We start from the raw sequence: 22,521 nt of genomic DNA, 5'->3' as shown, positions 1-22,521 counted from the left end.
GGGAGGAGAGAACCAGTAGTGGATTAAAGGGTACAGATAGAGAGAGAGAGAGAGAGAGAGGAACAAGAATTAAATCTAGAGAATAAAGACACAGGAGGAGGGAGGGGAAGGAGGAGAAAACGCCAGCAGCCCTGGCAAAGTGGTGGTGAGAGCTTCAGAGGAAATGAAGCAAAATAATTTGCAGGCAGTGAAAATAGCTTCATGGAGAATGTCATGTAAATTAGACTATTGTTCTATTTCATCACTTTTCCCCTTCTAAAACGTTTAGTTCAATTTATTTCATTGTCAACTACCTGGAGCCTTGTGCCACGCCGTGGTGAACGACAGTGGGGTGGGGAAGGTGGCATTATGTGCAATAACAAAATGTTGTTTGGCCGAATAAATTAAACCAATTAGAGGGGGCCACTGGGTGCTGGTGGTCAACGGCTGGACTTGGGGAAGGGGTTCCTCAGGGGAGTTGGGGAGCCAGCAGGAAATTACTTCTTCTACCCAGCCCACCTGCTGTCTCTGGGAAGGGGTAGGGAAGGGTGTGCCCTGGAGGAGCAGACGGTACTGTGAGTTGGGAAGGAAATGTGTGTGTATGGGGTCAGGGGGTAGCAGGGAAGTGGTCATCGGGGGGAGGAGGGAGCGGAGCAGAGGGCTGGCTAAGTAGGTAAGGGATGGGGAGGAGGAGCCCTGGATTCCAGGGGTAGCTGTCTTTGTGTGATCAGAAGACTGACTGGGCTGGAAAATAAGGGAACAAGTTCTCCCAGTGGATGAGCGTTAGCATGCAGCATGGAGACGTGTGTGAAAAGATTAGAGGAAGGAGAGAACGGGCTGAGAAAGACAGAAATGTGTCTGTAGCTGTGACAGGGAATCAGGGAACCAACCAGTGCCTTTTCTGCTGCTATTCCCATTATACCCTCAGAGGTCCAGAGCTGGCCCTATGCAGAGTTGTGGGGTCCAGAGCTGGCACTGTGCAGAGTTGTGGGGTCCAGAGCTGGCACTGTGCAGAGTTGTGGGGTCCAGAGTGCTCCTGTGCCCCATCTCAGTCTTGATTCCAAGGACCCAAACTATCACATGGTTCAATAAATATTTCTTAAATGAGTAAGTGGGGATGAAGTTAAACTTGTATCAAACCAAAGCCCTGAGGCCAATAGGAAAATACTACCTGGAACAATAGGGAGATGTAGGCCCTAAGAAGAAACTGAACCTCCTCCTGAGCTCATTCCACGTGCCAGGAGCATGCTGGGGCCCCTCACACAGACGACAGGTGTGAGGGTTGTGTAGCCTGCCCCCTTTGGGATCAAGGCACTGCTCATCCATCCCTGGTGGCACAAGATGACTTTCCCTCCCAGCTCAAGGCCACATGCTTACCTGGAACTCTTCAAGCTGCCATCATCAGAAGCTGCCTTGGAAGGTCCCTTGTTTTTTGACAACCACGACTTGACCCCATCGACCCTGTCCTCCAGCTCTGAGTCCACATCTGAGTCCCCCTCACTGTAGAGATGAAGAACAGAAAGGTAGGCAAGGCCAGACAAGAGGTGGTCACCTGCTGCCCAGGAGGGAGAGCTGGAGTGGGAGCAGGGTTTGTCTTCGGCAGGGGTGAGGTGCAGGGGGCATGCGCATAGGTGAGTCAGGAAGGAAAACAAGAGAGGTTAGATGGAACACATCATTCACATGGATCCTGTCCCCACTCAGCCGGCCATACTGTGTGATGGCCACCAAGAAGACCCTGGGGAGCATGGGGGCACCTCCCATCCCGGTTATCCGTGACAGGCAGCTGCTCAGTCAACCATTCAAAGAGAATGACAGGAAGACCATCCATTCGTCAATTACAACTAAATGGCTCTTGGTTAAAAAGAGAAGTCCTGGCCCTTTAGCTACTCCCTGAGGCCTACCCTGTTATTTCTTATCTGTCCACTCGCACAAAACGCGGCTACAGCTCCTGCCGTTTTCCATGCCGCTATTGCCAGAGCTGGGCCACTGGCCATGGGGCTGCCTCATATGTGACTTCAAGATAGTTTGAACCTAGAGGTCTCCTTAGCTGACAGTAACACAATGCTGTGCACTAGGCCACATCCCAGACCTACTGTGTGGCTTCCCTGGCCATTAAGAATCAGGGAAAGGAAAAGGAGAGCTCTCGTGGCATCTGCATTTCCTGAGGAACTGGCAACAGCTTCAGGATTCAAATCACCCCAGGAGACCCAGAAAGTCCAGAACAAGGGTTCTGTCTCTGTAAGTTTCCCTCCCCTCGCTCAGGCAGTCTCCAGCCCTTGCACCACAGTGCTTCTTCTGGCCAAGCGGGCCTGAGCCCTCTGCACTTTCAGGAAAGCCCAAAGGAGTCATGGTGACCCCCTTACTAAGCAGCTGGGGCTCTGAGACAGCTTCTGAGTGAGAATGTGTCTAGAATTTTGCAAAATGTCTGCTCACCACACTCCCCTGCTAGAGATATGCTAGGGTTTCTCCTTGATATAAATTTCCTTTCATCTGTGTCAACAGGAGCGGCCCTGTTCCTGAATTATGTTCTTGAATAAACAGCCACGGAGGCGCACGCCTGCACACGTACATTCACGCTCACAGGAAACCACCATACTCTGTTCTGGGGACTGTGAGAGAACCCGACTCGTGGGGAGGGGAATAAAGAGGCATATTTTATGGGTTTCCGTCAAATACAGAATTATAACAAAGATGAGGCTGGCTGATGCCCCCGGTAAACAGGAGTTTAGCAGACAGCCCCGAAACCGCTAATGCAAGCCCTGTGCCTGTCCGAGCCTGGCAGATTTACTGTGGTGCATGGGCCTCATGGAATGCCAATACCACCTGATTTATACACCCGTGCAAAAAACCTCCCTCTCTAGCTTCAGAGCCTGTAATTTATCACTGCCGTTCATAACCATATTGATTGCCTTTAGAAAGGAGGAGCTGTATGCATCGCAAAATCTACGTCTATGTCTACATGTTAAAAGCGTTTCTGTATAAATCTCCCTTAATACTGCGCTGTTTACTGCTTTCATTAAAGTTATGGCAATAACAACTGTATCTCTAAGTAAATCGAAACATTTTTCTGCCTGCTTTAGCATGCTCGCTCAATAACTTGGAGCTGGGGCCCAGCACTGCTGCGGAAGGAGCCACAGTACCTCTCTGCCATCAGCAGGAACCCGGTTGGAGCTGCATGCTCCGTGCGCCTGCGTGAGTGCATGCTGGTGTGTGTGTGGTGTGTGCAGTGTGTGTGTCTGGCAATGGTTTAGAATACGATCTTAAATGTGCATTTTATCAGCCCTCGAAGCTCCTACCGCCCAAGGATGGCAGGCTTGGAACACACGGGAGACAGACAGTCGTGGGCCCAGAATACGAATTCTCCTCCTTACGTTCCCAGCAGAGCAGCAGATGGGTTGAGAAGCTGACCTGCCTGCTCTCACCTTCCCTTTAGTTTCAAGCATCTAGGCGATGTTTGGGTTCTTTTCCTTAAATAATCAGGCCCGTAAACAAACTCCAGGGGCAGGGAGGCTCAGGGGGCAGTTGAAATTTTTAAATGGTAGAAATTAAACCTCACGTCAAATACAATTTATGTCCAGGCTCACGTGCTGTTAGTTAACTGGGAGCCGAATCGCGGGGGAACAAACAAACGGAGACAGAACGGCGGGGGATATTAATTGTGTGTGACAACTGGGCTCCAGCGGCCCTCTATCACTGTTACACCCTATTACATTTATCATTAGCTCTCACAGAGTCCTTTGCGTGGCCGCCAGCCCATCCTGGCCAGGGGAGGAGGCCTGCCCGGCAAGAGAGTTGGGGAGGAAACCCAATGCCACGCTGAAAAAGCCGCCGCCAAAAACAACCCTGTTGAACTTGACAGAGCATTGCCCTATCTGCCCCGGGGCCCGTGCATCTGCGTCCACTATCCCGCTCCCACCCAGAAAGAAAAAGAAGTGAGGGGTGGATTTGCCAAGTTTCCTGCCACCAGAGAGACAGCACCAACACAAGCATTCAGGGCCTCGCTCTGCCCAAGGTGCCCGCAGGGAGGAAAGTAAACATATCTGGCTGCGTTCCCTTCCTCTGCCACGGCAGAGCAGCCCGTGATTAGCTGCCTGAATGCTTTCTCCAAACAAGTAACTATTAGATGCCCCTCACCTTCTATCCTTGTCTGCCAAAGGAAGGTGGTAGACCTTAACAATGAACATACATGCTCCTCTCAGGCAGCTCAGGTCCCTAAGGAACCCAAGGATGTGGGCAAATCCAGCCCAAACAGAACCTTCCCCAGAAAAATAGGCCAGAGAGGTGGCTACACTTGGTTTCTGAGGGTGGAGTGGGCTGGGACTCAGGAAGGCAAGGCTCTTGGTACCACCGAATGAGGCTGAGCTTTCCTTTCCGACGGAGCCCCCCTATCCTGCCCACTAAGGGCGTTAGGGTCAGCCTGAGCCTTCCAGGGGGCACCCCTCATTGCCTGCCCTCTACCTCTGACGCCAGGGCTCAGCCATTCCCCGCCTCCCCTTGTACAGAGAATCTGTGAGCAGTGTTAGCATTAGAGACTAGCTGGGGGAGGGTGCGGGGCTGTGTGTTCACGTGCAGCATGCAGCGATGCCCTGGGTGGGAGCCCAATGTTAGGGGCGGTTAGACACCCGGAGGAGAGGCAGAGAGCGCATGCGCTCCAGTCCTCACAGTTTATTCTTTCTTTTCTGATACTTTGTCACCATGTCCTGCAAACTAGAAACAGAAAGAAAATGGTGGGCCAGAGGAAGACAATTCAACAGGCAAACCAAAATGGACCCTCAGCTAGGAGCACCGAGAAACAGCTCTGGCTGGCTGACATCAGCGATGAGTAAGAGTGCTGTCCTCAGATGGCAGCCCAGGCTGCCCCCAGCCACCTTTCCCTGCCCAAAGGAGAGGGTTCCCTGGACTGCTGGGATCCTGCCTGAGGATGGGGCCCTGGCCCTGATGCGGGAGGAGGGCAGATCAGCGGCAGCTTCTCCAGGGCTGGACCCTGTCCCTGAACTGCCGATCTGCAAGCCTCTTGATTTCCTCCTCAGCCTAGGACTATAAATCTCTCTCTTTCTACTAAACCATTCCCTGGGTGGGTTTTATGAAGAAAATCTCTGGCGGGGTAACAAGGCACTACAGCCCTTAAATCTCTTGTCTCCCCAGAGTGGGGCAGGCGCCATCTGAAATGCAGCTAAACGGCGGAATAACTCACCTTGAATAAGCAAAGGGCTGGAGAGCCAGGCTGGGTACAGGAGGACGGGGAGGAGGGAGGGGAGGGCTGTCACCTGGGTAGCACCATCCTATCCTTAACCGCAGCAGAATGGGGTCCATGCTGGGGTCTGGCAGCAAGGAGTGGGGGTGGGTTTGTGTCTTGGTGACAGGGAGACACAGGTTGCAGCTGTTATACCTGGTGGCCTGGCTCCACAGGCACTCAAGAGGGCTCTGCAGCTGCCATAGAGGCCCATTCCCTCACCTGTTGATGAGGTCCTCATTCTCATCACTCTCCATCTCGTCCTCGATGGCTGCCTGCAGGTCCCCAATACGCTTGAAGGCCAGCTTTAGATCAGCCTGCAGGCTCTGGTTAGCAGCCTCCAGACTTCCCAGATCCATCTCCTAGGAGGAAAAGTGGGCAGTCCAGTTTGTAGGAGGGCTAGTTTCTCCTCCAGCTGCCCCAGAAGAAGTCAGCTTCATGTCTCCCAGCCCATGAAGGCACTACATGTCTGCTGCTACAAGCCACCAGAGTCGTTTTTGCTCTGGTGTAACTGGGATGTTGGGGCCTGGCCTCACCGATGGAGACCCAGGTATTACCCTGGCTCTCTGGCCTGCCCTATAGACTTCCTGGGCTGTCCTCTTGACACACTCCTGCCCCTTCCAATTCTCTAAACCAAGGTTTCTTTGCTGCCTGTCCCCCACCAGCCCAGGGGGTGAGGTCTGCACTCAGCAGCCACTCAGAGGGCTGCCAGTTGGGGCCCCAAGGCGGTGGGAGGGGGGCGTTACCAGTTCATGCTTCTTGCGGCTCGCCTCCGCCTCCTTCCTGGCAAGCTCGCCCATCTCTTCCTTGGTATCCCGGAGCTGCCGCTGGAGCCTCTTGTTCTGCTCCTTCTCCCGGTTCTCAGCTGCAATACGCTGATCCCGCTCCTCAGTCAACTTCTCCATGTTTTCCTTGAGCCGGCTCGCTAGGCTCTGCACAGGTAGGCGGGGAAGAAAGACCCAGCAAGTAGGTCCATCAGAGTTCAGGAGTCAGGAAGCCTGGGTTCAAGCTTTGGCTCCACTACTCACTGGCTATGTGGACAAGCAACCAAAGCCCTCCGAGCCTTCCTTTGTTTTTCTGTAAAGTGGGGAGAATAATACCTATCTCCCAGCAGTCCTTTGAGAACTGAATAAGGTAATGTATGTGAAAGCACTTTGGAAAATGGAAGGTACTATCATCATTACAGAGGCCGCAGGGTGGCGCAAGTGGTCTGCATTTGACTATTAATTGAAAGATTTGTGGTTCGAACCCAACCAGTGGTGCTATGAAAGAAAGGCCTGGAGATCTGCTTCCATAAAGATTACAGCCAAGAAAAACCCTATGGAGTTCAGTTCTACTCTGTAACACACGGGGTCACCCTGAGTTGGAATCCACTCAATGGCAGTGGGTTTGGTTTGGTTTTGGTGTCATCATTATTACTGCCGAGAATGAGGGAAGAATTCTGGATAGAGCCCGGTCTGTTGGTACTGACGCAGTGTGTAGGGGCCTAGATAGTAATCAGCAAGGCTTCCTTCAGAGACTCTGAACCCAGATGCCCCAAAAGCTAGATCCTGTGTCTACAGATAAATGGCTTTACTGAGAAGGAGACTCAACTGTCATCAGATTCCACGCAGAAAGCCATTCCTCTAAGCCTAATGAATCTTTCTTCCCCCAGAAAACTGAACATGTTCTCCCTGCCAGACAGTAGGATGCTGAGCAAGAAGAAATGACCAGGAGAGAGGGGTTGGGTATGAGGGGAGGGAGCCTGCTTCTGGTTCTAAGCTGGGCTCTACCACTGACCAGTTGTGAGGTACCCATCTCTCTGCCCCCAGCCTCTAAGTCTCTCAAATAACAGACTTAGGCGACATGATCTTTAAGGTCTGTTTGGGTTTAATGTTCTAGAATTCTAAACCACAATACTGCCTTTCTGAGCAGAAGGGAAGCTGAGGGGTGGAGCTGAGGGAGGAGACTGGGCCCAAGAAAAAAGAAGGCAAGTCCAGCAGGTCTGCCTGGCACCCACCAGACCAGTGTTGTCTTATGCCCTTTGACAGCTTTGTGACTTTAGGCAACCTACTTAACCTTTCGTGTATATAGACCTGGGATCAAAAGATCACCAACCATCGTGGGGTTGTGGTGGGCAGAAAATGAACCAACGAATGTAAAATATCTGTTACAGTGCCTGGTAAACAGTAAGTGCTTAATTAACTGTAACTACTGTTAAGTGTCCTCTAACTCTTTCTAGGTCTCCTGAGGACTGTGATCCTGTCTTGGGAAGTTGAGCCATATTATCTTCCTACATCAAGGTTATCTGTCACTGCCCTCTGGATGCTCTCTGCCAGCCTCACAGTCACCTGTTTCCCTTCCCACCCTAGTGCTTGCTCTGTGGGATGAAGGGTTGATGGGGGGAAGTGGCAGGGGTGCTCCTAGGCAACCACACCCACGAACACAGTTTTCAGGCAGAGCTGATAGTGCTTAGACAAATGTCTATAAGCTTGAGAAGGAGAACTTAGAAATAAGGGGTATAAATCCAGAGGGATAATTCTGCCTGCTTCTCTTATGGTAACCCCATGTGTTACAGAGTAGAACTATTCCATAAGGCATAGGGTTTTCTTGGCTGTAATCTTCACTAGGCCTTTCTTGCATGGCCCCGCTGAGTGGGTTCAAACCGCCAACCTTTAGGTTAGTAGATGAGTGTCAACAATTTGTGCCACCCTGGAACCTTCTCTCTTCCTGCCTGCTGTGATAGAGACGGCAGGGCCTGGAGCAGCATACTGGCTTTGGGAGACTGGAACAGATAGGATTGAATTTGGAGGATGGAAGTTACCGTCAGGAGGAAGGAGAGATATAAAGGCAGAGGAGAAAAGATGTGAACAAAAAAAGGAGAATGGATCAAGGAAAGAGAATGAAAAATATGTGAGGTGGGGAGCAAGGAAGACATGGGAAGAGAGTAAGAAGGAGGAATAAGATTGGGGAGAGGGAGAAAAACAAAGGGCAAAGAAAGAAAAGGGCAATAGTAGAGAAAAATGAAAGGAGAAGAAGAAAAAGCAGAGACGGGAAGGATGGAAGAATTGAGGATAGAAGGGAATGAAACAGGGAAGGGGAGAGAAAGAGAGCGCACTGAGATGAGAGAACAGACTTCAACCCTCACAGAAGTGGCGCCATCCGCTGCATATTTATGACCCTGCCAGAGAGCGAGTGAAGGGGATGGCGGTGGGGTTGGGGGGGGAGCCGGTGGTGGAGGAAAATATGAAGACAAAAAGCTTAGCTGCTCTGGTCCCTTGGCAGAAAGCAAGCACGGAAACAGCATGTAAATCAGGCAGGCTCCATGGTGCCCAGAGAGCAGGCCAGGCAGGGCGGGAGAGAAGGCACCTGCCCTGTCAGCTGGCCTGGCAGCTTGCAGCCGCAGATCCACCAATTGGCTCCTCCCAGCCTGGTCAAAGGGCCTCTGAGGATCAGCCAGGGGCCTGCCCAGCCCTGTGGAGTGTGTGTGGCTCCAGCTGTTGGGGCGCATCTATCCCACTCACTGCGGACTAGGAGAAGGGCACACCCACCTCCAACCGCTTTACTTGGGTCCTTTCAAACTCCAGGCGTGTCTCCAGCTCCCGGATCTTAGCTTCTTGCCTGCTCACCAGAGACTTATCCACCATGGACTGCTCCAGGAACTCCACCTGGCTCTGGAGGGCTTGTAGCTGGGGGTGGAGGGCAGGAAGAGAAGAAAGAACTGAGTCCAGAAAGGGAGAGGGCAGAGCCTGGGGAAGGCAGTATCACCATGGTGACCAGAAGGCTGAGGCAGGGAGGGATGCACAGGAGAGGGTGGAAGGATGGGGCCCTGAGCCAGAGGCATCCTCCACCTGCCCCAGTGCTTGGCACAGATCTCGCCCTTTGGAGAGAAAGAAGAAAGCTAAGGACCAGAGAGGGAATAGAAATAAGAAATGAGGCAGCTGAAGCCAAAATGTCTGCTATGGTGATATGGCTCCAAGCCTAGCTCTTTCCACTAGTTTACGCTGCTCTCTGGATTGCTGATGGCTGAGAAAAACACATTTTATCCTATGAGCTTGAGGGGTTCATCCCTAATTAAGGTCTCCACATACATGGTGACCACAGTACCCTTTCTCTAGCAAGGAAGACCCTGGTCCCCACCTTCTCCTGTAGCTCTTGCTTCTCCTTGTTGGCTTCTTCCAGCTGAGCTTGGAGATCATTCATCTGAGCCAGGTCCCGGGAGGCCTAGGAAAAGAATGATTCCCTGTAAATACCAAACCCAGCCCATTCCACCCCCACACTGAGTCCCAGGGCACACGGGTACCCATACTGCAACCTTCCAAAAGAGGGAGCTGCCCTAGGGACCCATGAGGAGGGCCAGAAGGCCAGTGTCTGGGCAGGGTATGCTGGTGCCTGTCTCGGTAGGGTACCTGAGCTACGGCTGCTTTGTGCTTCTTCATCAGCTCATTCATGTCCTCCTGATCCTCTTCCAGGCGGTTCTGGATCTCATTCTTCTCACGTTGAAGGCGGCTCAGCTGCTCCTCCAGCTGGGCGGAGGCAAAGACAGCCCAGAGGGCATCAGACCTCAGGTGGCAAATCCAAACTTTCCCCCATGTCACCTGCAGAAAGGCTCACCCATCTGTGTAGAGGGTGATGATGGGGCCGGGCCCACTCCCTGGAGCAGGTTCCAGAACCAGTGATGCTGAGGGAGCTGCCTGCCCTGCTCTGGGCCCAGGAGACAAGGGGAAGGGCTGTCTCTGCAGCACAGGCAGACCCTGGGCTTCTGGGCTAAATGATAGCTGCTTCCTGGCAGCTCTCTGGAGGCTAGTGAGAAGGCAGAAAAGGTCTGCCCAGAACAAATGATCCACCATCTTGGCACTATCAGCTTAGGCCCTAACCTCCATGCACTCTGCCCCCTTCAGGCCCTAAGAAAGGACCTCTCAAATCTGTGAAGCTCTTCTGGCTTGGGTTCTCCTTTCGCCTGGGACAGCTCGCTCCCTGGCCATGCAGCCCTCACAGCCAGTCCACTCGGGTGGGGAGGGGAGGAGACAAGACAGCCAACAGCAGCTTCAGGAAATGAATGAATCTACTAGCCTGTAATTCCAAACCAAAATGACTGCGTTGGCTCCTTCTCTGCCCCATCCATCTTGTTACCGGCCTGTGGGGAGCTGCGGAGGCCTCCGCCAAGAAATTTATTAACTCAGATTTAAATAAAATGGTAATTTTATAACAGCCTTTTTTAACGCAATTAAGGAATTTGAATTACTTACCTGAAAACTGCTGAGGAGCACAAACGTCACGGGGAGAAATGAAGCCCGTGAGATTGGCATCTCTCAGCAGCTGGATGACAAGGTGGAGGGACATGGAACCAACAGCCAACCCCAGCCTCCCCTGCCCCATTCCCTGCCCAAAGAGGTACTGGGGGCCGCATCCCAGTAATGACTTCTCTGCCAATGGATGGGCCGAGAGAGAGGTAGGGAATTAAAAGGGAGGTATTAAATAACAGCTCTAATTAGCTGCCGCCTGGGCTTGTCAGTGGGCTAGGCAGGGGAAGGGGAGGGAAGTGGAGCCATCCCATCCTCTTATCGGTGCTTCTGCTAATCTCTAGGCACCTGTTTACATCCCTCAGCCACATTAGCTGCCTTTATTTACAGTGTTGGGGCCTGCAGCCAAGCTCCCATAGGCAGGTGGTTAAACAGGGAGATGGGCCCTTGTTGGCTCCCTCTTCCCGGCCTGCCCCTCTGAGCAGAGAGGGCCAGGGGAGGGGTGGTCTGCTCTCCGTGCAGAAAGCCCTGGTGTAACGGAGGCTGGTGGGGAGTGTCCTCGTCACCACTGTCCCAGTTCTGTCTCCTGCAGCCCCCAGAGCCCTGCCCTGCACACCCTGAACCCTCACCGCTGTCTTGGCTTTGGTGATGTCACCAATCTGCAGGTGCAGGTCTTCGATCTCCACCTCCATTGCTTTCCGTGCTTTTACGGCTGCTGCACAGGTGAACTCTGACTCCTCCAGCTGGACAGAGAGCCACCCCAACCCCAGAGAGAGATGTCAGCCATTCCCTGGGGCAGGAGGGTTGTACGGGGGTGCTTGCAGGGGAGGGGGAGCCCAGGCGCTCTCCTTCTGCTCCTCTGCTCACTCAGACCCCAGGGCTGGGGCACGTGTGCTGTATGCACGTGCATCTCCCCTGTGACAGGATGGTGGGTGCCAGGCCCACCCACACTGGACTAGGTGACCCTCCCCCAGGGCCTACAAGTGGCTTTTTCCCCCTTTCCTGACACCTTCCTTCCAAGGACTCAAGAACCACTAAAAGGGGCAAGAGGGGAAGAGAGAGAACTGAAAAAACAAGCTCCATTGCCCCTGGGGCCAGCGACTTCCTCTCTCCAAAGACACCTGGTTCTTCAGCTGGGCGATCTCCCTCTTGCTGGGTGCATTGTTCTTCAGGTGGTCCAGCATGATCTGGGCATCTGCCAGCAGGGCCTTAGTGCGCTTCAGGTCTTTCCGGAGCCGCTTCTCTGACTCAAAGTCCCGCTGGTTCACCTGAGTGGACACTAGAAGTTGGAGGTCTGGGCTCTGCCACAGGGCTCCTTCTGTCCTCCCCAAGCCTGCTCCTCACCACTGCCCTCATTCGCTCAGAGTACTTTAATGAGCAATGACAGTGGAAGGGCCTGGATCACGTTCCAGCCAATAAGAAAAGCTTGAGAGTGCCAGTGTATGGTCCTGGCCTCCATTCCACAAGTGATGGCAATGCTCCCCACAGAACCCAGCCCCCGGCCCCCAGCTTTCTGTCCCTAAGATTCCCATCCCTAAGGCCAGATGGGGCAGGCTTTTGGCAGGCCCCAGCCAGAAAAAGGGGGCCCTGCTCACCTGATCGCTGAGTGCAGTGAGCTTGCTCTCCAGCTCCCGCTTGTCTCGCAGCACCTTCTGCTTGTCCTCATATTCCTCCTCCAGCTGCACTTCCATCTGTTTTAACTGGAGTACCATGAGGACAGAAACCCATTAGTCCTTTTAGCATTCAGCACCAGGCAGTCCCCTTCCCTTCTGGGTCCACCCACCCAGGGAAAGCAGTGGGACGGAGCTGAGCATGGATGACCGCAGAGGGTTCAGAGCCTGAATGTGAAGTTCCCAGGGTTTCAAAGGAGGCTAGCAGGGAGAGGAGGGATGGCAGGCCACACACAGCAGCCACACAAGCCACAGTAGGAGACCTTGCTCCACAGTGGGACAGGGCGCTGTTCTGCCAGGCTAGCTGACCACAGGCAAACACCAGAGACACAGGTGGGCATGAGACGGGCTGCTGCTTGGCAGAGAAAGCAGGGAGAATTAGTGCCTCAAGGACCTATGCTTCTCTACAGATTCTGAGGAAACATATTTCAGCCAATGCCAGGATCCCGAGAGGAGATTCCTGGTCCAGAATGGTAATGGAAGACCATGAGGCTAAAGTAGAAAACAGAAAACCCCTAACTTTAAAATAGTGATGGGAAAACAGGTATTTATACCGGACAGGTAAGTGCGCAGGTGCCTTACCTTCTTCTGACATGACTGCCGGGCCTCCTCCACCTCCTCATCCCGACTCTCCATCTCCTTGGAATGGGTCTGCCTCATCCGTTCCATCTCCATCTCTAGACGTAGCTTGGCCTGGAAGGGGTTGGGAGGAAGGATTGGGTTCCTTTCCCAGCAGCGGCCAGCCCCCTGCCCACTGTACCTGATGGGCAGCTCTCCCCAGGCTCAGGAGCAGCGAACATCTCTGCCAGCCAGCACTCATTGCTCCCACCTTGTTCCTGTGGCAGCTGGCTCCTCCCCAGAAGCCGAATACCCTTACTAGATGTCTGGCATGGGCCCAGAGAAAGGCTACTGGGGGTGGGGGTGGGGACAACCCTGCAGCTTTTCCATTTGGCTTCCAGGCTCTAGCTCTCTGAACTGGGTAGGCTTATGTCCCAAAGGCCTAGAAGAGGGGAGGAGGCTGCTATGCATCCAGAGCCCCTCACTACTGGAGCTCAAACAATTCATTACTGTTCAAAGCTCATGGAAACTTAATTGTCTTCACACTGTGTTTGGCACAGATCAGGTATTCCAGTCAACATTTTTCAAGTAAGTGAACAAATGAACGAATAAACAAGTGAATGTAGGATCTTGCCCTCTTCTGGCCCACACCCTGGGTTAGCAGTGGGATGGTGGTGCCTCTGGATACTCCTCATCCCTCCCTTGGCCAAGCCCTCCAGCACCTGCTCCAGCATCTGGATGGTCCCCGCCTGCTCGTCCAGCTCCTCTTCCTGATCTTTGACCTTGGCCTCCAGATCCCGGAGCTGTTTCTTGACCTTGGCCAGAGAGGCTTCATCCTTGGACTCTTGAGAAGAAATGTCCTGGAGTTCAGCCTCCAGTGAAACAACCTTCTGGGTGAACCCCGCAATGTCCATGTCTTTTTCCTGGAGCAAAAGAGAAGATGAGGCTGGCCTGGGGCTGACCCTAGCCTGTGAGGGAGACTGGGCACAAAGGGTGGGCAGCCCCACCCACCTCCATTTGTTGCTTCAGGCTGAATGCCTCCGCGAGCAGCATGTCCTTCTCTCGCTGCAGCTTCTCCCGCTGCAGCTTCTCCCGCTGGGCCTCATCATGCGCCTGTGAGAGCTCACTATCAAACCTGTGAGGGAGCAAAGCCATGGTGGCTCCATCAGATAACAGAGGAGTCTGGGGTCCCCAGCCCCCCAGACACTGCCAGGAAGCAGCGCCAGAGACATGGACAGGACGCAAGCCAAGGAGGGAACTCGTGCAGCTCTAACTTGGGGCCAGTAGTGAGGTGAGGGTGACATTCTGGGGTTACAGGTGAGGCCACCAAGACCATGCTGAGCAACAGGTCATTTCACTGAGTGGGTCCAAGGAGCCCTTTCACCAAGTGGGCCTAAGAGGGACCCACGAACTGCTTCCTGGGAAGAGGCAGGTAGACTCTCTCCTAAGTAGTCAAGTCTCTACATTTCCCATTTCAACAAAGAATGAGGGACCAGGGTAAGGGCAGAGTGGGCATCGAAATGAGTAGAAATGGGTGGCTCTGCCCCATCTAACCCACTTGCCGCAGTTCAGTTTGGCAACTTCAAGTGCAGTTGCTCCTGTACCACTTCTAGGCAGCGTTTGGCCAGGCCCACCTACCCACGCAGCATCTGCGTCACCACCAGGACACCCCACACTGGGCTCAGAGCTGGCATTCCCACTGCGCCCAGCTGGTGGTAAGCTTCAATAGGCACACAGTTGGGGGCCTCTTTCTTCACTCCTGTATGTCCCAGCCTTCCATTTCCCGCCCAGTGACTCCAAATAAGGAGCAAATTGCTGAAATTCCTCTTAACACCTTCCCTGAATAGCTAATCAGGTTCCTGTCGAAAATTGAACATTTCCCCTACTCCCTGCCCCACATCGAAAAAAAAAAAAAAAAGTAAGAAAACGCCGGGCAGCTGAAACTTAATAAGTTCCCCAGCAGGGAGTGTGGCAACACAATAACTAGGCCGTGCTGGCACCATCATGGGGCGCTCAGGAGGGGGGTCCCATTAAGGGTGCCAGCCTTTGAGTAAAAGAGTAGGGTGGGGTAAAGATAAGAACTAGGGGAGTGGATAGTCTTGGTGCTGGCTGAGGGCACGGGAGGGGGGAGTATAAGACCCTCCTATTCCCCCTCACTCTCCTGAAGGAGAGGCTCAGCTGGGAGGATGCTATGGGTGCAGGAGGCCAAGGGTAGCTCAGGGTCACTGGAAGGACTCCACTCTGCCATCCCCACTCTGAGGGTTGTGGGGTGGGGCTGCCCCTTCACAAAGGCAACTGGTGCCTCTGCCGAGAACCCCTTCCCCTGCCGAGGGGAAATGGGCTCTGCTCCCACCCCTGGGGGCACCCCGCTGTTCCCAGGGTATGTGGGTTCCTCAGTGCTGCTAATAAAGGTGCCCCATTCCCATCCCCAGTCAGGGAAATTAATTTAGATTGGATTTCCCCTGTGAGGGCTGCCCCTCCTCTGTGTCATTATCATGATGAGATGGAAGTGGCATGGTAGTTTAACAACATTAGTCAGGAGAGTGTGTTTGTAGCTGAGGAAAGTGAGAGATGGGGAGTGGGGTGGGGGCAAGGGGCAGGGATGTGGTGGAGGGGCTCCTGCATGGGGCATGGCTGATCCCCATCCTTATTGGGCCCGGGACAGGGGAGGCAGGCACACACTAGGGCTTCCACAGGAATAGGAGTGGAGATGGGAGCCCAGCTGAGCACCGAGGGCTGAGAAGGCCTTCAGTGGTGACACAGCTGAGTCCTCCCTACAGATCAGCAGTGAGCCCCAATCACATTCCAGGGCGAGCGGCCATGTGGGCAAGGCCCTTGGAGAGGGGCAGGGAGCCCGGTCTGTGGCTGCTCTAGGAGGTGCTGAGGCCCTCTGAGCCCTGGGCAGGGGCCCACCTACCTCCTCTGTTTCTTCTCCAGCTCATGGTTGCGGACCTGCTGGCCCTCCAGGTGCAGCTTGGTGTCCTGCAGCTCAGCTGTCAGCCGCTGGCACTTCTTCTTGAGCTGCTGCAGAGCCCGCTGGCTCTCATCACTGTCTGCTTGTAGGTCCCCGAGCTAGGGGCCAGGATGGGGAGTAGGGACAGCAGCTACTGAGAGGCCCGGAAGTATCGGTGGAGAAGATGAGGTGGGTGAGTGAGGGCACAGATCCAGGGATGAGGGATGAAACCAGAGTCATCCAGGAAACCTAGAAGCTCTCACAACAGTTCACTCCTGGTTGTCCACTGAGAGGCTAACACACCAATCTTGCCCTCTTCCTCTGAGGGCCTGCCTACCTCCACCACTCACTGAGCTAGCACATGGCCTAGCCCCTCCCAGCTGCTCCCAGCCACAGGGCTCAACTCCTTCCTTTGGACTCACCCGCCTCTCCAGCTGCCTCTTGTTCTGCTGCTCCACCTCCAGCTTGTCCTCAAACTCCTGCTGGAGCCGCTTCTTAGTGAAGTCCACCTCCCTCATAGCTCGCTCATACTTCAGGCGCCACTCGCCACCTGTGGGGTTAAGGGCAGATGAGTGAGGGCTGAGGTGCTGAGAGGCCCTGAGAAGGGACAGAGGGGAAGAAGGATAGGGCAGAGATGGGCAGTCGTGGGAGAGGCCCTTCTTCAGCCAGAGGGACTCAGAAAGGTCTCTGGACTGATAACTTCTCCTAAGGTAGGAGGAGCCAATGGTCGGGAGAAGACTGCCCTCTCCCCAGGGAATTCCAGGACTATGGCCCTCAGAAAATGTCATTATCATGACATGAGAACCCCCTGCATTTACTGATCTCTCTACTTCCTCATCTCTTTATTTCACTTTAGCTTTACAGCAGCCCTACACAGGGGAGACAGGCCTGGAGAAAGGGAACAGTCATCAGGCACTTCTCCCACCTCAGGCCCACCTGCATCATCATCCACTTCCCCGTTGATCTCAGCTGCCCGGATGAGACGGGCCTCTATCACCTCCATTTCCATCACCTCCATTTGCTTCTTCAGTGCATCGTACTGGGTCTGCAGAAGAGAGGGTTATGAGGTCAATGGTGGAGCACTTGGTGTGCCATTCCACCCTCACTCAGCACTACCGGTCCCCTGAACCGCACAGATCCTGGTCACATGCTTACCCAGGGCAGACAGGGATGCTGGGCTAGTTAGTGGCAAAGATGCCACCTGTCTTTAGGGGGAGGCAGACGGCCACTAGGGTGTGGCAGCTCACTAGCATGGCTGTCCTCACCCTAGCCCTGCCCTCACCTGCAGCTCCTTCATCTCCTTCTCAGCTCGGAGCCTCTCCGCTGTCTCTGCGTCCAGCAGCTGGGAGGCGGACTCTCCCGTGTTACGTTCATCCGTCAGCTCCGATGTCAGCTCTGAGATCTGGGGGTGGGGGAGGGAATCCACCACCAGTTGAAGAGCCTGTCTTACCTCAGCCAAAACACTGGTGTGGGGGGGCCTCAGTGGGTCCATCCAGCCACCTGGCAGGGGCAGGCCAGGCTGTCTAGTGCCAGGAGTCACTCACCCGGGTCTCCAACCGGTCACTGTTGAGTCGCAGCTCATTCCGCTCCTTCTCCACCTTCTCAAGCTTGCTCCGCAGCTGCTGGATCTCCTCCTAGGGCAGAGCAAGGAGGGTAAAGTGAGCCAGAGGCACTGCAAGGGGCTGGGGCACACTTGTCCCCACAGCTGTGGACCCCAGATCTGTACTCTCAGGGTAAAGCTCGGGCCAGGCCACAAGCAGGAGGCATGCCCCCAGCAGAAGAGCCCACTGCCTCCCCAGGGTCTCCTATCCCTAGCTAGTTCCCCACATGCCGAGGATGCCTGAGATTTTATCCTAAGAGGCTACCCAGGGGCTCAGGCAGCACCTCAGAGGGACGCCTTCGATTTGATGGGCACAGTTCCAGGAGACCAGCTCTCTGGACTCAACAAAGGAGCACCTGGGAGCCCAAGACAAGCCAGCAAGTCTCCCTCACATGTGGATGAACGATGGTCCCTTCCCTCCCAGTGACGTCCCCTTCCCAGGCTGTCTCGTACGTCTTTGTTCCGGATCTGCTCCTCTGACAGCTGAACCTCAATGAGGGGCCTCACAGTGGTAAAGAGCTTCCACCAGGGCCAGTCCTTCACCCCTTTGTTCTTCTTGATGTTCTTCTGCACACAGCGAATGGCCAGGTCCTGGATCTGCAGTGGGGTGGGTGGCATGCGGCAAGGCTCTCAATCTCTCTGGGCCCAGGGCTGCTTTCCCTGGCTAAGCCCAGCCAAGGGTCCTCCCCACGACCAGCATGGCCACTGACCCCAAGTCAAACCCTTCCCACACCACCCCTTGCCCCGCCATCCCTCAGAGAGTGGGCGGCAGAGAGCCTTGCTCTGGGAGCACTGTACTGGGCACTAACTGCTCCACCATCATTCGGAATAATTTCATCTGCTTTATTTGCTGCCTGATTATTTCCAGCACCCTGGCCTAGATGTGCTATAAAACCTAATCTTGCTGAAACACAAGAGGCGGCAGTGCTGGCTGTTTTATGGACTTGCTAATAAGAAAAAGAGGCGCTGACACAGCTTCTTAATCTTCATGGAGCAGCCTATGATCCAGAGCCCACCTTTGCCTGGGCCCTGCTTCCCCACCACACTCCCCTACACAGCCCTCTGACCAGGTCACATGGCCCCACCCCCGGGACACCAGCACACTCGCTGGCACCAAGGGCGCTGCCATTCCCCACCCTGGCCCACAGCATGCTGCCCCTGGGAGGTTCCTGCCCCTTGTCCTCCAGACGATAATTCAGCCCCAAGACTAGCCTCCTGACCCTGCACATTCCCTCGAGCGCTCCACCCCATGCCAGGAACTCAGCTACGCCCATCTAGGCTGGGGAATGGGAGCTGGGTATTGCTAGAGCAGCACCTTTCTCTTCTTGAAGTGTTGGCGGGAGAGGTAGCCCCTGCAGGCTGCCTGAAACAGGGTCAGGTTCCTGCTGGTTTGTTCATCCCGCTGCTCTTCTAGTCTCGCCAAGGTGCCAGCCCGGAAGAACACCTGTGGAGAAGCAGGCCAGGTGAGGTGGGAGCCAGGGCAGGGGCAGCCCAGTGGAGGACAGGGGGAGAGGTGGAAATCCAGCTGCCCAAGAGAGGAGGGGAGGAGTCAGAAGAGGCCCTGGGAAGCCTTAGGGAGAAGGGCCAGGCCAGGGGCTGGGAGGTTTTGGAAGGGGAGGAGTAAGGTGGGAAATCTCACTTCAAAGAGAGATGAAAGGAGAGCGAAGCCAAAGGGAAGATACCCGGGGCAAGGAAGAAAATAGAACAGTCACTGGTCAAACGGAGAGAACATCCTTCAGAACGTCTACGGTGGCTTCTACCCCCAGGACTGCCCACAGCATGGCCAATGCCCCACACCCACAGCCGGGTCCAGGTGCAATGGATATGTGTGCGTGTGTGTGTGTGTGTGTGTGTGTGTGTGAAGCAGTGTGCGTATGCGTGCGTGCGTGCGTGCGTGTGTGCGTGTGCGTGTGTGCGTGTGTGTGTGTGTGTGTGTGTGTGTGTCTGGCAGTGTGCTGAGAGAGGAAGGGGGAGAAGGGAGAGGTGCGGGAAGTGGGAAGCTCCTGCCTCTTCTCCTAAGCCTCGGCACTCCACTCGGTTTCATTTCAGGTCTCCTCTTTCATGTGCCAACACCCCACACCCAGGTTTCATCTTCCAATGATGAAGCCAGTGGGGTGGGCGGGGGTTGGCTTAGTCAAGGGACCTGTCATACTGGTTTGGGGGCTGAAGGACAGAGGTGTGAGGAACCAGCTGGGGGCCCCCACACCCAGCTTTCCTCTCACTCTTTGGTCTCCTGAGCTGGGGCCAGGTAAAATTTTCCTTACTAAGACAGGAGGAAGGCAGGGGAATGATTAGGTGAAAAAAAGGCCCTCGTATCCTTGAGAGATGACAAAGGGACACCTAGGTATATGTCTACCTCCACCTGGCACAGAACACAGGAGCTTCCCTTTTGTAGGACAAAGAGAAGATAGAGATCCCTGGGAGACGTGGCTTATATAAATGTGCTCAGAGCCAATAGGTACAGTACCCTAAGGCCTCCCTTCAGGGAACAAGAAGGGAGAGGGCCGAGACTTTCTGCTGAGAAAGCTGTACCTCTGGCAATTCCAGGAAAACCTGGTCCCCTGAGGCTGGCCTGGGAGAAAGCCAGCTTGGTCCTCTTCCACATTCCCCAAATCCCATATGTAGGGCTGCACACCTGGGACCTCGCACCGGACTTGAGTCCCCTACCTGTGCCTCATTTTCCCACAATGTGCGAGCCAGAAATTGCAGTGGTAGGTAGGGAATATCCAAGCTCCCCCCGGAGGTGGGCAAACATGTTTGGTCAGTACACAAAGGCTAACTGACTAGAAGTGAGGTGCCAGGGTGGGGGCCGAGAATGGCCCAGAAACACAACGGGAAGAGAAAAGATTGTCAAAAAACTAGGGCAATGAGTCTCAAACCTCTCTTGAACAGTGGTACATTTTGGAGTTAAGCGTTCTTTGGAGTATCCGATGAAAGCTCCAGGCCATCTCCTTCCCACAATACCCATAATACAAAATTTTACAATGTGAGGAAGCTCTCCAACCTCTAAAGTCCTTGCCTGAACCCTCAGGGGCCAGTGGGCTCAGATTAAGACACCCTTTCTCTGAAGCAATGTGAGGAGCACACAGGGAAGCCTTGCTCACCGGTCAGTGAGAACCACAGCCTGGAAGGCCCGAGCGGCTTCTTCCAAACCAGGTGGGAGCAAACACTGACTCTGCCTCCTGCTCTGCCCTAGAGCATGAGTGGGCTCTGGGGCTTGCCTCCCTCAGCCAGGCGCCTGGGATATCTCAGGACTGCAAAAGGCGTGAGATGGCAGTGGGAAGAGAGCCAGCCTGTACAAGCCCTCTCCTGTCCAAGACATGCCTGGGAACCTAGGAACTGGCTTGGAGGAGGTGCCAGGGCACCTGGTGGAAAAGCCCTACTGTGAGTCAATCCAAGGATAAACCAAGGGGCTGAAGTAAAATCCTTGATTCTAAACAACCCCAGGGAGTAAGCCCAACTAGCAGCCCCTGAGCTTAGAAAAAGTTGTGGGGGGAGGTGTGGGAGAGGAAAAAGGTGAAGGTAGACACAACACGGCAGAGACAGAAACAGAAAAATGAGGTGGAAAGAGGGTGGGACCCCAAAAGACACAGAGAACAAGCAGTGAAACAGAGACAAAAACAGCCAGAAACCAAGGAATAGAGGACCAGCAGAGACTGCAAGAACAAATAGGAAAAGGGAAGGTCAAGGACAGTAGAAACAAAGATAGGAAGACATGAAGAGACAGAGATGGAAAGGGAAAAGGAAAAGGACCTATAGTGAGAGACAAGGCAGGAGAAACCAAGAACATGACTCAAAATGCAGAAGAGAGAGGGGCAGAGAGAACAGAGTGGACAAATAATACTCAAGCCTTTTCTGCAAGCATTCTCTTCTACCTCACACTCCTCATGGGGTCCTGGGACCCTGAGCCCTCCTCTCTCTGCTGACAGGTGGACAGGTCCAGACCCTCTCTCTGGTTCCCAACTGCTTTCCCTCCCACCTCAGCCCTTGGAGCACATACGTGGATGCTGCCTGTCCAAGCTTCCTAGTCATGGGGGAGAAGGGCATGCTGGACTCCCCACCTGGTGAGAGCAACACTCAGCTGACCCTTTGGTGTGGACTGATGTGGCAGACTGGCAACCAGGGGCAGGCGTGCCAGTCTTTTATGAACTACATTCCTTTCTGATAAGGAATCCAGCCTGTGAGCAGGGGATGGTGGCACAGCCTCGCCATCTCCTGCTTGCTCTTCTCACACTCTGGCAGCCCCAGACCACTTGCCAAAGGGGACTCTGCCCTCTGGACCACCACTCTGCCTACTGCCTTCCTGCTTCTTCCAGCCCTCCCCTCCCGGAGCCCAGCCCTTCTGTCGCCCCCACTCCCCACACCAGGGCTCAGCCCAAGTGGAGACCCATCCTCCAATCCACTCCCTCTTGACATCACAGGTGCTCATGGCGCTGAACAAGCCAGTTATTCAGAAGGAGGGAAAGTCAAGTTTGCTAGAGCTGGAACATCTTCCTTCCTGGCCCCTAGCTTGAAGGGGCAGCTTGAGAGGAGGGACAACTCATGAGGGGTAGGGGTCAAGACTCAGAAGGGGCTCTAGGAACTTCTGAAGTCTGACTGAGCGGAGAGAACAGGAGGGGAGGGTCAGCCATCTGGATAAGGGAGGCCAGAGAGGGAGGGTATGACTGCCCTCCTTCAGGGACAACTCACCCGGCTCAGGCCCATGCAGCAGCTGCTCTTCTCCAGGTCCAAAGACTCCAGCAGCTCCTCCACCGCCTGCAGAGAGAGGCCTGTGTCAGGGAGCCCTCCCAAGGACTCCCCATCTCCATTCACTCAGTCCTTCCTCCCTCGTTCATTCATTCAATCATTGATTCAAAAAATACTTCTGATGAATATTCACAGTGTCAGGCACTGTGCTAGACTCTGGGGACATAATGACAACTACAAGAGTACCCATCGTCGAGGAACAAACTATCTTGTTGGGAAGCCAGAGAAGTGAATTAGAGAAGTACACAAAGGAGAAGGCATCTACGTCAGACAAGGGGATGATGGAAGCTTCCCTGGAGGAGTGCCGCCTGTGCTGAGTTCTCAGATACAAGTAAGGATTAGCTAGACAAAGTCGCGGAAAGGGCAGAGGGACCAGCCAGCATGAACAAGAGGCATGGGAGCTAAAACAGCAGAATGCCCTGAGGAGACTCCCAGTGGTTCACTCCGCCTAGAATGAAGTGGGTGGGAGTGGTGGAGCAGCTAAAGGTGCAGCTAGAGAGGTGGGCATGGCCAAAGCATGGGGGGCCCTGTGTGCTTTGGGAGCCCCTCAAGGGTTCTCT

At 54.3% G+C, this 22,521-nt stretch overlaps 1 protein-coding gene across 4 annotated transcripts in view; it reads right to left on the bottom strand.

Annotated features, from left to right (window-relative positions):
- Nucleotides 1-22,521, bottom strand: part of MYO18A (myosin XVIIIA) — a 103,569-nt gene that overhangs the window by 7,036 nt on the left and 74,012 nt on the right. For all 4 annotated transcript variants that reach the window (XM_023739622.1, XM_004385352.2, XM_023739623.1 and 1 more), the window contains 20 exons: nt 21,905-21,970; nt 18,531-18,659; nt 17,669-17,812; nt 17,160-17,249; nt 16,898-17,017; nt 16,552-16,660; nt 16,038-16,165; nt 15,580-15,734; nt 13,674-13,797; nt 13,385-13,585; nt 12,687-12,797; nt 12,030-12,134; nt 11,556-11,702; nt 11,064-11,177; nt 9,601-9,717; nt 9,332-9,415; nt 8,743-8,880; nt 5,959-6,144; nt 5,435-5,574; nt 1,357-1,479 (listed from right to left, as the gene is read on the bottom strand). In XM_023739622.1, coding sequence (XP_023595390.1) covers nt 1,357-1,479; nt 5,435-5,574; nt 5,959-6,144; nt 8,743-8,880; nt 9,332-9,415; nt 9,601-9,717; nt 11,064-11,177; nt 11,556-11,702; nt 12,030-12,134; nt 12,687-12,797; nt 13,385-13,585; nt 13,674-13,797; nt 15,580-15,734; nt 16,038-16,165; nt 16,552-16,660; nt 16,898-17,017; nt 17,160-17,249; nt 17,669-17,812; nt 18,531-18,659; nt 21,905-21,970 — 2,531 coding nt within the window. The remainder of the gene's footprint in view (nt 1-1,356; nt 1,480-5,434; nt 5,575-5,958; nt 6,145-8,742; nt 8,881-9,331; nt 9,416-9,600; nt 9,718-11,063; nt 11,178-11,555; nt 11,703-12,029; nt 12,135-12,686; nt 12,798-13,384; nt 13,586-13,673; nt 13,798-15,579; nt 15,735-16,037; nt 16,166-16,551; nt 16,661-16,897; nt 17,018-17,159; nt 17,250-17,668; nt 17,813-18,530; nt 18,660-21,904; nt 21,971-22,521) is intronic.

The sequence above is a fragment of the Trichechus manatus genome, unplaced genomic scaffold, assembly GCF_000243295.1.
Source record: "Trichechus manatus latirostris isolate Lorelei unplaced genomic scaffold, TriManLat1.0 scaffold00138, whole genome shotgun sequence".
Taxonomy (NCBI): Eukaryota; Metazoa; Chordata; class Mammalia; order Sirenia; family Trichechidae; genus Trichechus; species Trichechus manatus.
The sequence above is the reverse complement of the archived record's forward strand: the minus strand, read 5'-3'. Positions and strand labels throughout refer to the sequence as shown.